This window comes from Bombina bombina, chromosome 7 (genome assembly GCF_027579735.1).
Source record: "Bombina bombina isolate aBomBom1 chromosome 7, aBomBom1.pri, whole genome shotgun sequence".
In the NCBI taxonomy this organism is placed as follows: domain Eukaryota; kingdom Metazoa; phylum Chordata; class Amphibia; order Anura; family Bombinatoridae; genus Bombina; species Bombina bombina.
The window spans coordinates 227,105,789-227,118,862 of NC_069505.1; the positions used below are offsets into that span (position 1 = coordinate 227,105,789).

The following is a 13,074-nucleotide window of genomic DNA, read 5'->3' on the forward strand; positions in this document are numbered from 1 at the left end:
CCAGAACTGGTGTGTGTTTTTTATAGGGCAGGGCAGCTGTAACCAACACCTCCAATCTCATCTCATTGATTGGACTCCAGTTGGCTGACATCTCACTCCAATTAGCTCTTGGAGATGTCATTAGACTAGGGGTTCACATACTTTTTCCACCTGCACTGTGAATGTTTACATGGTGTGTTCAATAAAAACATGGCAACATTTCATTCTTTGTGTGTTATTAGTTTAAGCAGACTGTGATTGTCTATTGTTGTGACTTAGATGATGATCAGATCACATTTTATGACCAATTTGTGCAGAAATCCATATCATTCCAAAGGGTTCACATACTTTTTCTTGCAACTGTATATATATATATATATATATATATATATATATATATATATACATACATATATATATACTCCTCCCCAGAAGAATATAAGGACGCCCCACATAAAATTACGGGTGAGGAGCTGTGGACTCTTTCCATCAGAAGAAAAGGAAATTATGAGGTAAGCATAATTTAAGTTTTTCTTCTTAAATGGAAAGAGTCCACAGCTGCATTCATTACATAGCTTGCAATTAAGAAGAAGCAATCATCAAGAAACAGACCGCACAAAACAGCTCCTCGACAGAAAGCATGCTTCAGGCAACCTAAGCCGCCAGACCTACTCACAGGTCCCTACAAAAGGGGAATATAAAGCCTCCATCAAGGCCCCCCGAGAAGGAGAGTATACCCTCAGAACCCAAAGGAAGAGTAAACCCTCTCCTGTCAAAAGGAGCAAGGAGAAAGGAAAAACCATCTCCCAGCAGACTGAGCTACCAGGATAGACTCAACAAGCTCACACATCCAGAGGAGACTGCGACCCTTAGACCGCTCGGACATTCTGACCTGCAGACCCAAACCCAGCTGGACCAATCCAGCCACAGGTATCCAAAACTGGTACAGGTTAACTAGCGTAAAGATGGTACAGACCCCCAAAGTACAAGTGCAACCCGACTCTGAAAACAGACAAGGCCACAGACCTAAGGATCTATCAAAACAAGGCCCCACCATCTGACTTGGAGCCAGCAAGACCCCAGGTGGAACTAATTCCACCCTCCACTTCCCGACCAGGAGAAGCCCAAAAAAGGACTCCATCTCCATAGGAAGGAGACTATCCTCTAAAGAAAAAGGAAAGAGGCCGGAAGAGCAACCAATGTCCTCATGGCCCGAAGCCACCAGCTAATTGGGAATTAAATCCCCAAAGCAAATGTCATAGAAAAGGACCCCCCTACAAGTAGCTCACCAGACAATGATCTAACCTCAGTCTTAAAGGTTCCTAAGAAGGCTAGATCTATGCCTTAGCAACCTGAGCTAATAGGATTGTTAACAGAGGCACAGCCAACCCATTCGCCTGCAGAGCAGAGAATCCACAGGTACACTGGTAAACTGACCAGGGGAATGCAACCCAAAGGCGCACAAGAAATTGGAAATCCAACGCCAGCAGTTGGGTATAAACCCACAACCTTTGAGGTGCAAGACACACAGTTAACCCCTAGATGGCATGGGTTACTCTGTTGTAAAGAGTAATACATACTCCGAAAACCAGGCCAACCCTGACCCAGTCAGGTAGATGGAGCAAGGACATAGCTGAAGTTCCCACTACCGTGGAACACCCCGACCAGCCCTTAGAGCCAAAACAACCAAAAACTGGGATAGGAAAAAGGAGCGAAGCCCCAGAAAGCGGAAGTCTCAGGGAGAAAAACAGGTCCGGGCACCTAATAGTTCAGGCAACCATACCCTGGAACTAAACACCCCAAATGGCCAAAAAGCCAGACAAAGGATTGGATGTATATCCAGAGAATCCAGATAGCGAGGAAAACTCAAAAGTCCTGACTAAAGGAAGGAACCACCCTTAGCCAAAATCCAATGCTCCAATGAGCAAGGCTAAAAGTCGAATGAAGGGACTTTGTCAAAGCCTCAGGACAACAGAAGGGATACCTCGAGGTCTACAAAACCCTACTAGCAGGGCGAGTCTCCCCATCACCTCCACACAGGCAGAGGACAGAGCTAATTCCATCTCCGGGGAACCCCAAGCTAAACAAGTCCCCACAGGGATCAATCATCATCCGGAACTCAGATCCCTAAAAGGAGATCTAACTCACCCAGAGACAATCGAAAAAGACCCAAAGGTCTCATAACTTATCCAAGAGTAAAAGCTATATCTAAATACACTAGAAACAGCTTAAATGCACACCCTTAAAGGGACACTGTACCCAAATTTTTTCTTTTGTGATTCAGACAGAGCATGCAATTTGAAGCAACTTTCTAATGTACTCCTATTATCAAAGTTTCTTCATTCTCTTGGTATGTTTATTTGAAAAGCAAGAATTTAAGTTTAGATGCCGGCCCATTTTTGGTGAACAACCTGGGTTGTCCTTGCTGATTTGGCAGCACCGATAAACAATTGCTGTCCATGGTTCTGAACCACAAATTTGCTGACTCCTCAGCTTAGATACCTTCTTTTTCAAATAAAGATATCAAGAGAACGAAGAAAAATTGATAATAGAAGTAAATTAGAAAGTTGCTTAAAATTGCATGCTCTATCTGAATCCCAAAAGAAAAAAAATGGGTACAGTGTCCCTTTAAGGTGCCAAGAGCTGCAACAGGTTTCAAATTGCAAAACCTTCTGCATGCTGGACAGCTATCCATACAAGCTGTTGGATCAAGCTCCAACAGGACCATCCAAAGGCATAAAACTGAAGGCCAAACCACTCAAACTGCAGTAACGGGGCACTAAGCCTGTCAACCCTCCCCCACATGGAGGAGGAAACTCTAGGTTCTGATAAAATCAGATGTCAGATAGAGTGACGCCCGGTCATCTATGACTGAAGGCTATAAGGACTGAAACAATCCTTCCCGCCTCACGAACCCACAGGTCCTCTCAAATGCGTAGTTGAACATAGAAACCAAAGATAACCTGAGCACTCAGCGCTACTACCGAACCAGTCCAGCAGAAACAGCGCCACGTGTCTGAACAGCCGCAAAACCGAACAAACCCGACAGGACCAGCCTGTACCTAGGATCCTAACCGGCAAGCTGCATAAATTCTCCCTCATAGGAGAAAAAAAGAAAACAGACATTATAAAACATAGGACTAACATGTTTAAAAGACTTCCGAAGAGGTAACAAAGAGTATCAATCCCAGATGGTTCCCGAAGGAAAACAAAAACAAATAAAAGACATCCCATCGGATACAAAATAAAATATAAGGCGACTCGCAGGTTAACGCCCAAAAGACACAGGCCTCTCAACCAAGCCCTATCTTTCAAAAACTGGGAAAGATCTCAAACAAATAACAAACAGGAGATAACCCGATTCCCACATGTCTAATGAGGTGCACCATTCAAATTATCAGACTGAAAATCCCCATATCTGTTAACGATAGGGTCATTTAATAACTGAAAAATATGTCTGAGCAATACGCAAAGGCGTGCAATCCTGTAACGAAAGGCACAACACTCAGGAACAGTTACACCCACAGGGAACTGTAGAGGCCCACCCGAAAGAGGAAGGCCCAGGACAAGAGGGCACGAGCACATTCTCAAATAAACGTGCTGCAACCTCAGGGGAACACGCCACCCCGCATGGAGGAAGCATAAACTGGGTTACATGCATGTGCAGAAGTATGAATTGGTAGGGAACTCGCCTCTTGGAGGACGGGACCCCCAGAGGCGGATGGCTCAGCAGTCCCCTGATTCCCCGAGCCCGAGGAACCAGGTGCTCTCACATGGCATACGGAACAAAACTGGTTGACGTGCGTCAACGAGGCCAATCCGGATTCGTCATATATATATATATATACACACACACACATTATACAGATGGCCCTCGTTTTACAACGGTTCAATTTACACCGTTTCAGAATAATAACCTTTTTTTCCAATCATGAGACTGCTATTGAAAAACATTGAGAAGCAGTGCATTTATTAAAATAGCCAGTAGGTGGATCTGTCCGCTTTTGTTGCAGCAAAGCCAAGCAAGCTGAAATTAATGAATTTAACCAGACCTGAGCTACCGAGCAGATTTCAAAGGAACAAGATCTTCCTGTCTATAAATCAGTCCAGATTGGAATGCATAGAAAGAACTGTTTGCAGAAAAATGCAAGTAGAGTCTGTGTTGTGTGATTATTTTATTAGGTTTATAATGCTGTTTAGCAAATGTTTTTGTTCATTTAACATAGTTTAATTATATATTCTGTGTTGTGTGATTATTTTATTAGGTTTATAATGTTGTTTAGCATTTAAAGTCTTCCTTTCAAAGCTTTAAAAATAATGTATTAGGCCTGGAACCTATCTCCCTCACTTCCCATTGACTTACATTATAAACTGGGTTTCAATTTACAACGGTTTTGATTTACAACCATTCCTTCTGGAGCCTAACCCCCCCCCCCCCCACACACACACACACATATAGAATGTCAACTTGCTACACATCTTAGAACCCTAATAAATTAATGGGGCAGGAGTAATAATTTACCTAATAAACAAGGGAGGGCCAGATTACACTATCTGGAGGGCCACATATGGCCCCAGGGCCAGTACTTTGAGACCACTGCTCTAGATACAAGCGATGTATAAATTGTAATTAACAGATGGTGAGATTTTAAAAGCATTTCCTTTTATTCCTCTTGTCTTATTTTGACAGATACACCACATACTTGTAACACAATTCCCAACATATTTCCCTCAGGTATTAAGAGCATAACTTGGGAACAGTGAAAAAAAAACAACTATCATTCCTGCCTCCCTAACCTTTATTAGATTGCATGACACTGTGTACTGGGTCATCTATCTTATTTTTAGCACACAAAATTTTTTTTTAAAAACTATTTTGGTAGCAGCATACAAAAAAAAAAAAGATAAATGTAGCAGTGATGTAATTCCAGAGTATTTTTATTTATTAAGCTTTGTTTTCCTATAATACAGACACATAAAACACAGTAACTGTAGTCACGAACAGTCTGAGTAAAATAATATGATTCGCTCTGTGGCTGAGGTACTGTCTATTCCAGACAGACACATAAAGCTTCCCATTGTTCATATTTAACCCATCAATGACAATTCATTTACTGGCAAGTAGCCTAGTGCAAAAACACACACATTCCCTATACATTTATCACAATAATATTCAATATAAGGCACTTTATGAGATGACAGAATGGTCTAGTAGTACTATATATATTAGTAAACTTGCCTCTTGGTCACTGGAGAGGATTGTAGCAGGGCAGCTTGATTCATTGCTCTTATCCATCCATTCATATCCTCTTGTGTGTCTGCACTGAAGTAGTAAGTTCGCATCCCAGAATTCTCTTGGTGGGGCCTCACAATAGAGTTTTTTTGATAAATGTACGCTCGCATCCCAGTATGAGAAGCCTGAAAAAAAATACATCAGTGTGAATGATCCTGCGCTAGTCCTTTATTGACCCTAATTGCAGATTTAATCAGTTAGTTGGAAAGAGCATTTTTTATGCTCCACTGCTAACTGATTAATATAATTCCTGCTGCTGAATGTAACAAAAAGTACTAAAACTTCCTTCCATATTTTACTATTATGTTTACAATATGGACAAGCAAAACCTAAAGCCAAAAGTCTGTCAGCTGTGTCAAAATTCATCTCACTTTTTCCTAGCTTTAACTTTTACATTAAACTGGTTGAGTCACTGCGCTGCAATAGCACTTGATAACTCGAGCGTGGGTGTAAAATTTCATCAGCATGCTCAAAATTCAGCAGCATGTAAATGGAAAGGAAAAAAAAAAAGTTATACTTTCAGGCAAATAAATATATATATATTCAGAAAAAAGGAAAGAGTAGAGTTCAAATGATATGAATGAAAAAGTCATACAAAATAAAATTGTTTACTTAAATAAATTCTGACAATACTTTGCCAGTACAATAACAATACTGCTGTGATTAAATGCCATATTTAGCAAACTGAGAACTCATTTGAAAGCTGGTTATGGCCAGTTCAGATTTAATTAGCTGTGCGATTAAAAGGCCAATAAACATTGTATCTTAACTACACCTTTGTAGCAGAATCGTTAATGAGATACCATGTAATGAAATACTTGCTGTAGGCACTAAAACCATTTAACAAATGTAATGTAAGGGTGATTAAAAATGAATATAATAAACACATGATAATGTTTTTTTTCAGCAGTATATTTCAGCTACTGATAAATAAAGAATAAAAAAAACACAACACACGTTTGTTTTTCATTACATATGAAAGGAAGTAACAGGTATACAGATTAGCAGTAGCACATTTTACATTTGGTTATGTTTGTTTTTTTGCAATGTGCATTATATTTAGTCAATCTGTCATGGCTACTCTGATCAGATCATGCCAAACAGTATGCAGCATTCACACCTATTGGCTGATGGGGACCAAAAACACAGCTCTATTGGAGGGAAGCAACAAGCCTCCACAACTATAACAAAATAAACTTTATTTAAAGGGACAGTCAACACCAGAAGATAGATAATCCCTTTAATACCCATTCCCCAGTTTTGCATAACCAACACAGTTATATTAATATACTTTTAACCTCTGTGATTACTTTGTATCTAAGCCTCTGCAAACTGCCCCCTTATTTCAGTGCTTTTGACAGACTTGCACTTTAGCCAATCAGTGCTGACCCCTAGATAACTTTACGTGCGTGAGCACAGTGTTATCTATATGACACACATGAACTAACACCTTCTAGTGGTGACAAACGGTCAATATGCATTCATATAAGAGGCAGCCTTCAATGTCTAAGAAATTTGCACATGAACCTCCTAAGTTTAGCTTTCAACTAAGAATACCATGAGAACAAAACAAAATTGGTGATAAAAGTAAATTGGAAAATTGTTTAAAATGACATGCCCTATCTAAATCATGATCGTTTATTTTGGACTAGACTGTCCCTTTAACAGCACAGAAACAAGAAAAGATAGAAAAAATACAAGTTCGATATGAAATGAAACAAACGGAAGACGTTCTAATCATCATGAGCCACGTGACGTGACTACAGGCTATTTACATAAATATATGCATGTATGTGTGTGTGAGGACCTATCCAGTAATGCATTTACACTGAAACCATTTTCTTCAATTCTTGTATCTATATCTATAGTAAATGAAAAAACTGGAAACTTTGTGCACAGTTTTAAAATATTTTGACATTGTATTATACCGACAGTAAATTCAAAATTAAATGTTTATGATTCAGATAGAACACACAATTTTAAACAACTTTCCAATGTATTTCTTTTATCAAATGTGCGTTGTTCTTTTGGTATCCTTTGTTGAAGAGTAAACCTAGGTAGGCTGATAGGTGCTCAGGAGCGTGTATGTGTCTAGCATTCTATGGCAGGAGTGTTTGCAACTATGTATAATATTGCTATAATCATTAATTCAAACACTGCTGACAGATAGCTGAAGACATGTGCACGCTACTGAGCACACCCAGGGTTATTCTTTAACAAAGGATACCGATAGAACTAAGCAAAATTACTTATAATAGAAGTAAATTGGAAAGTTGTTTAAAATGTCCTGGTCTGTGACCAACTCAATTAAGTTTAATTTTTATTTTACTGTCCTTTTAATATTACCATATTTAGGACAGTGCCAATAGTGCTCTCTGACACAATCACGTACTAACCTTGGAGTTGAGGTTAAGTTGTCTATGTCTGTGTAAAAACGACATATGCTTTATTTATGTAAGTAAAATCCACTCCTTGTTATCATTTTTATAAACAAATCTAATATAAAACATTTTATAAATAAATGAAAACAAGTGTCTGGTCTCTGGTGTTTGTTGCATCACATAGTATATAGAAATACAAATAATATATTTATATTTAAATAGAGAACAACATATTCCATCATGGAGGTCTTTACACGTTTACAACATTTTCAGGTTTTACTTCACTCAAGATTAAAGTGTGCAAACATTTTATTCACTTGGGCAAATATTTCTATAAGCACTGCTCAAAAAATATAGAGAACACTGGTGACCCTCAAAAACCAAATTCACAATGCAACCTGAGCCTTCCAGTTTAGCGTGATGCTTCTGCCTGCGTGCTTAGTTCAACAAGTGCGTTAACCGACAACTTCGCTAAGCATCACACATCACTATGGGGCTCACATTCTGTCAGGGACTGAGCACCCCACTGGTTCTCTCCAAGGGCCCGATTCTGGACTGGTAAGCTTCTTTAAGAATGCTCCCAGCACTTCTGTGTCCCTGGTGGAATTCTATAAAGACACTTTTTTATCCTGAAAACAGGGTGTCTCGCTAAGGGGCGTACACTGCACTCTCGTATGGGAGGGAGATGCATACATTACAAAAATGCACAATGAAAATTCTAATTTAAAATCATACAAAATTAATATTTGAATCATTCACGCAAAAATACTCAGGAAAAAATTATAATAAGGTGCCTCAAAAATAGTAACAAAATTCTTCGCCAAAAATCATATTTTATCAAAAACGTAAACTTTGTATATAAATTACAAAGGAATACATTTTATTAAATATGCACAGTGTAAATTGTGATTTAAGTAAACTGGATGTGTAAAAAACACAGACATTTGTACTTAGAAGTACAAAATACAAAGCATAATTGTTTTTTTATAAAATCGCTGAACATAGACGTAGTTCTATAAACAGTTTTTCCCTACAAATCTCACAGTTTTTTCCTCACAAGTTAAAAGGTGGCAAACTTTTATCAAAATACTCAAAACACTAAATTACTCTGGGGGAAAAACCTATGCATATGAAAATAACAGCGATTGTAAGATACTACTGTACTATACCTTACAATCGCTGTTATTTTACAATCGCTGTTCTTTTCATATGCATAGGTAGGCCACTAATGCTAGGGACACAACCCCAAGTGCTGTGTCCCTAGCATTAGTGGCCTACACTGGAATAACACATGCATCCCAATGAATGGAGAGCTCAAATTAAATGCCTCATTACAGGAAATCTCATTAAAGGGAAACCCAACAACTTTCTTTCATGATTCAGTTAAAGAATGAAATGTTAAACAACTTTCTAATTTATTTCTATTACCAAGTTTTCTTCTTCTCTTGGTATCTTTGGTTAAAAAACAGGGACATATGTGTGGAGACTGCCTATTTCTGCAGCGCTATATGGCAGCAGTTTTGCAGGAGCACTAGATGGCAGCAGTTTTGCAAAAGCACTAGATGGCAGCAGTTGTGCAAGAGCACTAGATGGCAGCAGTTGTGCAAGAGCACTAGATGGCAGCAGTTGTGCAAGAGCACTAGATGGCAGCAGTTGTGCAAGAGCACTAGATGGCAGCAGTTGTGCAAGAGCACTAGATGGCAGCAGTTGTGCAAGAGCACTAAATGGCAGCAGTTGTGCAAGAGCACTAGATGGCAGCAGTTGTGCAAGAGCACTAGATGGCAGCAGTTTTGCAAGAGCACTAGATGGCAGCAGTTGTGCAAGAGCACTAGATGGCAGCACTATTTCCAGTCATATAGCACTTCAGATGCCTATCTAGGTATCTTTTAAACAGAGAATATCATGACGGAAGGAACAAAGCAACGTTGATAATAAAATGGTATGGTCTGTCCGTGTCACAAAAGAACATTTTTGGGTTTCATATCCCTTTAAAGCAATACAATATTTAGATGTAAAAGACATAACACTTTAAATATTTCTCTCAATATATCTAATTATTAAAAACATCCATAAGTAACAACTTTCATAAAAATTATTCCTGTTTGAATAAACAAATGATCTAATTTAAAAAAATAACACGAGAAAACTTCACATTTCTCAAAACAGTTAACAAAATTTCTGTCCTGCATTAGATTTAATTTCTACTTGCTATGAAACCGCACTATATAAAGTGAAATGAAGAATTTTACACCCAGGGTCTACACAAAACTGCAGATGCACAAATTCCTTCATTCGGGAGTACAGGCAACATTATGTGAAAAATCACATCATCAGGGTCAGAGCACCAAGCTCACACCACACATCTATTAACTCAGATTCATTATGTCGCCCATTGAAAGGGCTTTACAGTGTATCCAGGGATTTGTGCGCATGCTATATGGTTTTCACTAGTTCCTTGTTCTTGGGAGTAGACTATAGTGACAATGGTAAAAATACAGTCTAAATATGCATAACAAGCAATCAAATCTGAGACAATACTGGCCAAAGCTGAAATAAACTCAGATATTTATACCTATTGCCTATGTGTAAGTGCAAAACTATGTTAGCGTATACCTGCACCTGACAAGGCTTAGGATATCTATAGGTAAAGAGGCAGTTTAACGCAAAACATTACACGCTCTATTTTGTCAGCATATATACTTCTGGCATTACTGGCCCCTAGTGGAGCGCAAAATTGTGCTTTCGCAATCAAAATATTTGCGCACCACTCAGTAATACCAGCGCACATAAATGTGTGCTGGTATTACAAGTTAGGCGCAATGCATTCACATTGCCTGGAAGCCTTGTACTCACAAGAGTGTGCTTCCATAGGCTTCAATGGGAGCCTCGATCTCATGCTGTCAGACACAGTAAAGCACGTAGTGCAGCAGGCAACTCGCGCAGAGTTGGGCAACAAAATAAAAATATATATATATATATATATTTACAGTAAAAACACAGTCCTCATTCAGATCGATGTAAAGGCACTTTTAGTGTCTTTTTTCCCCAAACACCCCAAATCCCCTCACTTTAACCCCTTATAACTTCTTTGTGCTGTTTTTTTTTTATTACAAAAAAAAAATGCTGATATTTTTTATTTATGTTAAAGAACTGTCTACTTTATTTGGGGGGCAATTGGGGCAACTTTTTATCATCAAAGGGACATTATAAACTCGTCTTTTTTTGCATAAATGTTTTGTAGATGATCTATTTATATAACATATAAAGGTTTTGTTTTTTTTAAATGTATAGTTTTGCTTATTATTAAATAACATTGCTCTGATTTTCAGACTCCTAACTAAGCCCCAAAATTTTAGGAGAATACCGACGTACACCTACCCCAGCTTGCTTCTGTTTGTGTAAAGGGTCTTTTCATATGCAAAGGAAGGGGGAATGGGGAGCGTCTGATATTTCCCACTTGCAGTAGATGTTCCAGTAACCTTTTCAACAGAGCTAAACTGGAAGCTTCTAAGTAAGTTTTGAAAAGATTTTATACTGAATTTTTATATCAGTATCTATGCACATTATTCTTTATAGTAGTGTCTATTACATGCCATTATATGAAAATTGGTGTATACTGTCCCTTTAACCAGAGGTCTGACCCCTTTAAGGGTGTACATAAAAATAGCGCTTCATGGGGGGTGGAGCCGGACCGCCATCTAAGATGGCCGCACCTCACTGAGCTCCTTGTCAGTGGTGAGGAGTAAGGCACTAATACTGCGTGACCGGAAGCCTAAAATGACCTGAAAACAGGTATTATAATACAAGGGACACCCGTACTTTGCATCGGCATTATCCGATCACCGGTACCTGGATTCATACCGCCGCAAGCAACGCGGCCTACACAGCGTGTACGGAGCACGCATGCAACTTTAATCTATGCAGAGTCTGAGATCATTAAGGAACGGGTAAGCTGAGACACGACCACACAGAGCAAACATGTTCCACAACTCAGCTCAATTAGGTAAAATGTCTCACTCACTCAGCATAACACGATACGGTACCTGGGCCTAATAAACGAAGAAATCACTCCATCTGAGGGCAAAGTATTTATTAATGACAACGTAGAGAGATAAAGATACCACTACATAAGATAAAGGGACATATCAATTATAAAGCAAACGATCTGAACCTGCAGGGGCATATCTGAACTATAACTGAGCGGACACTATATATACTCAGCAGAGAAAAGGCCCACAAAACACTTACAGTGGACTCATGAACGACATCCTTTACAGATCCCCACGTGGGAGCAACTCAAAGATAAGGGAATTAACTAAGCTTACAGTAAGCAATATTGAAGCGGACATCTAGGGGTTAATCATTCTAACTGCTTTTTGTACAAGTGGTGGGGAAAACTCCTATGATTAAAGACACTGCAGCACTATTAATACAAACACAAGAACCCGCCATTAATCCGCAGTGCTTGCTTAACTTGAAATGGCAACCAGAAGAATAACTAAACAAGATAAAATTAATAAAACAGTCAACAGCAACGTTAACTCTTTCTTCAAACCACTAGATAAACAGAAACCCTTTGAAGAAACACAAGAGGCTAATATGGATAAGATGCAGGAAGAAAGCTGCACTCTATCTCAGAATAGTGGAAATGAAGAGATATCTACTAAAGAGGGCCCTATCACTTACAGGGCAATGGAATCACTTATAAACCAGGTGAAATCCTGTATAAAAGAGGAGTGTGCTGAGCTTAAAAAAGAAATTACAGATTTGGGGAGTAGAGTGGACACTTTAGAAGGTGACAGAGAAGACATGACAACAGAAATGCTTAATATGTCAAACAAAATGTGAATACAGCAGAAGCAGATTTCAGACCTGGAAACCAAATTGGACGAAATTGAAAACAGAACCCGCCGTAATAACATAAGGATTAAAGGATACCCGAGTCAGTGCTGGGCCCACACCTGAGAAACTATCTAGATGGCCTATTCAGATCTCTTCTGGAAGTAGATCACCCTGACAACACAGCAATACAAAGGGAGAGGGCACACCGCTCTTTAAAACCAAAGCCACCTGAAACAAACCCCCCCAGAGACGACGTTATCTGCTTCACTAAATACCAAGAGAAAGAGCTCATTCTGCAACAAGCTCGCAAACAACAAAACTTCACCTATCAAGGTGCTATGATAAAGTTTTTTTGCCGACCTATCTATCCTGACCCTGCAGAGAAGAAGGGAATTTGCAACTCTAACACAACATCTCAGATCTCTAAATATGCCCTATAGGTGGGGTTTCCCGGTACAGGTCCAGGTGATAAAGAATGGAAAACGATATGAATGTTCTCAAGTAATAGCTTTACCAAGAAGAAGAGGGTAATTATGTTGGCGTATGCCACTTGCCAAATTGGCTAAAACTGTGTGACTG

The 13,074-nt window shown here is 39.1% G+C and overlaps 1 protein-coding gene across 4 annotated transcripts in view; it reads right to left on the reverse strand.

The window, feature by feature from the left end:
• The window catches only part of PLEKHA7 (pleckstrin homology domain containing A7), a 918,161-nt gene that overhangs the window by 271,180 nt on the left and 633,907 nt on the right, over window positions 1–13,074 (reverse strand). For all 4 annotated transcript variants that reach the window (XM_053720631.1, XM_053720632.1, XM_053720630.1 and 1 more), the window contains one exon: window positions 5,219–5,397. In XM_053720631.1, the coding sequence (XP_053576606.1) occupies window positions 5,219–5,397 (179 nt within the window). The remainder of the gene's footprint in view (window positions 1–5,218; window positions 5,398–13,074) is intronic.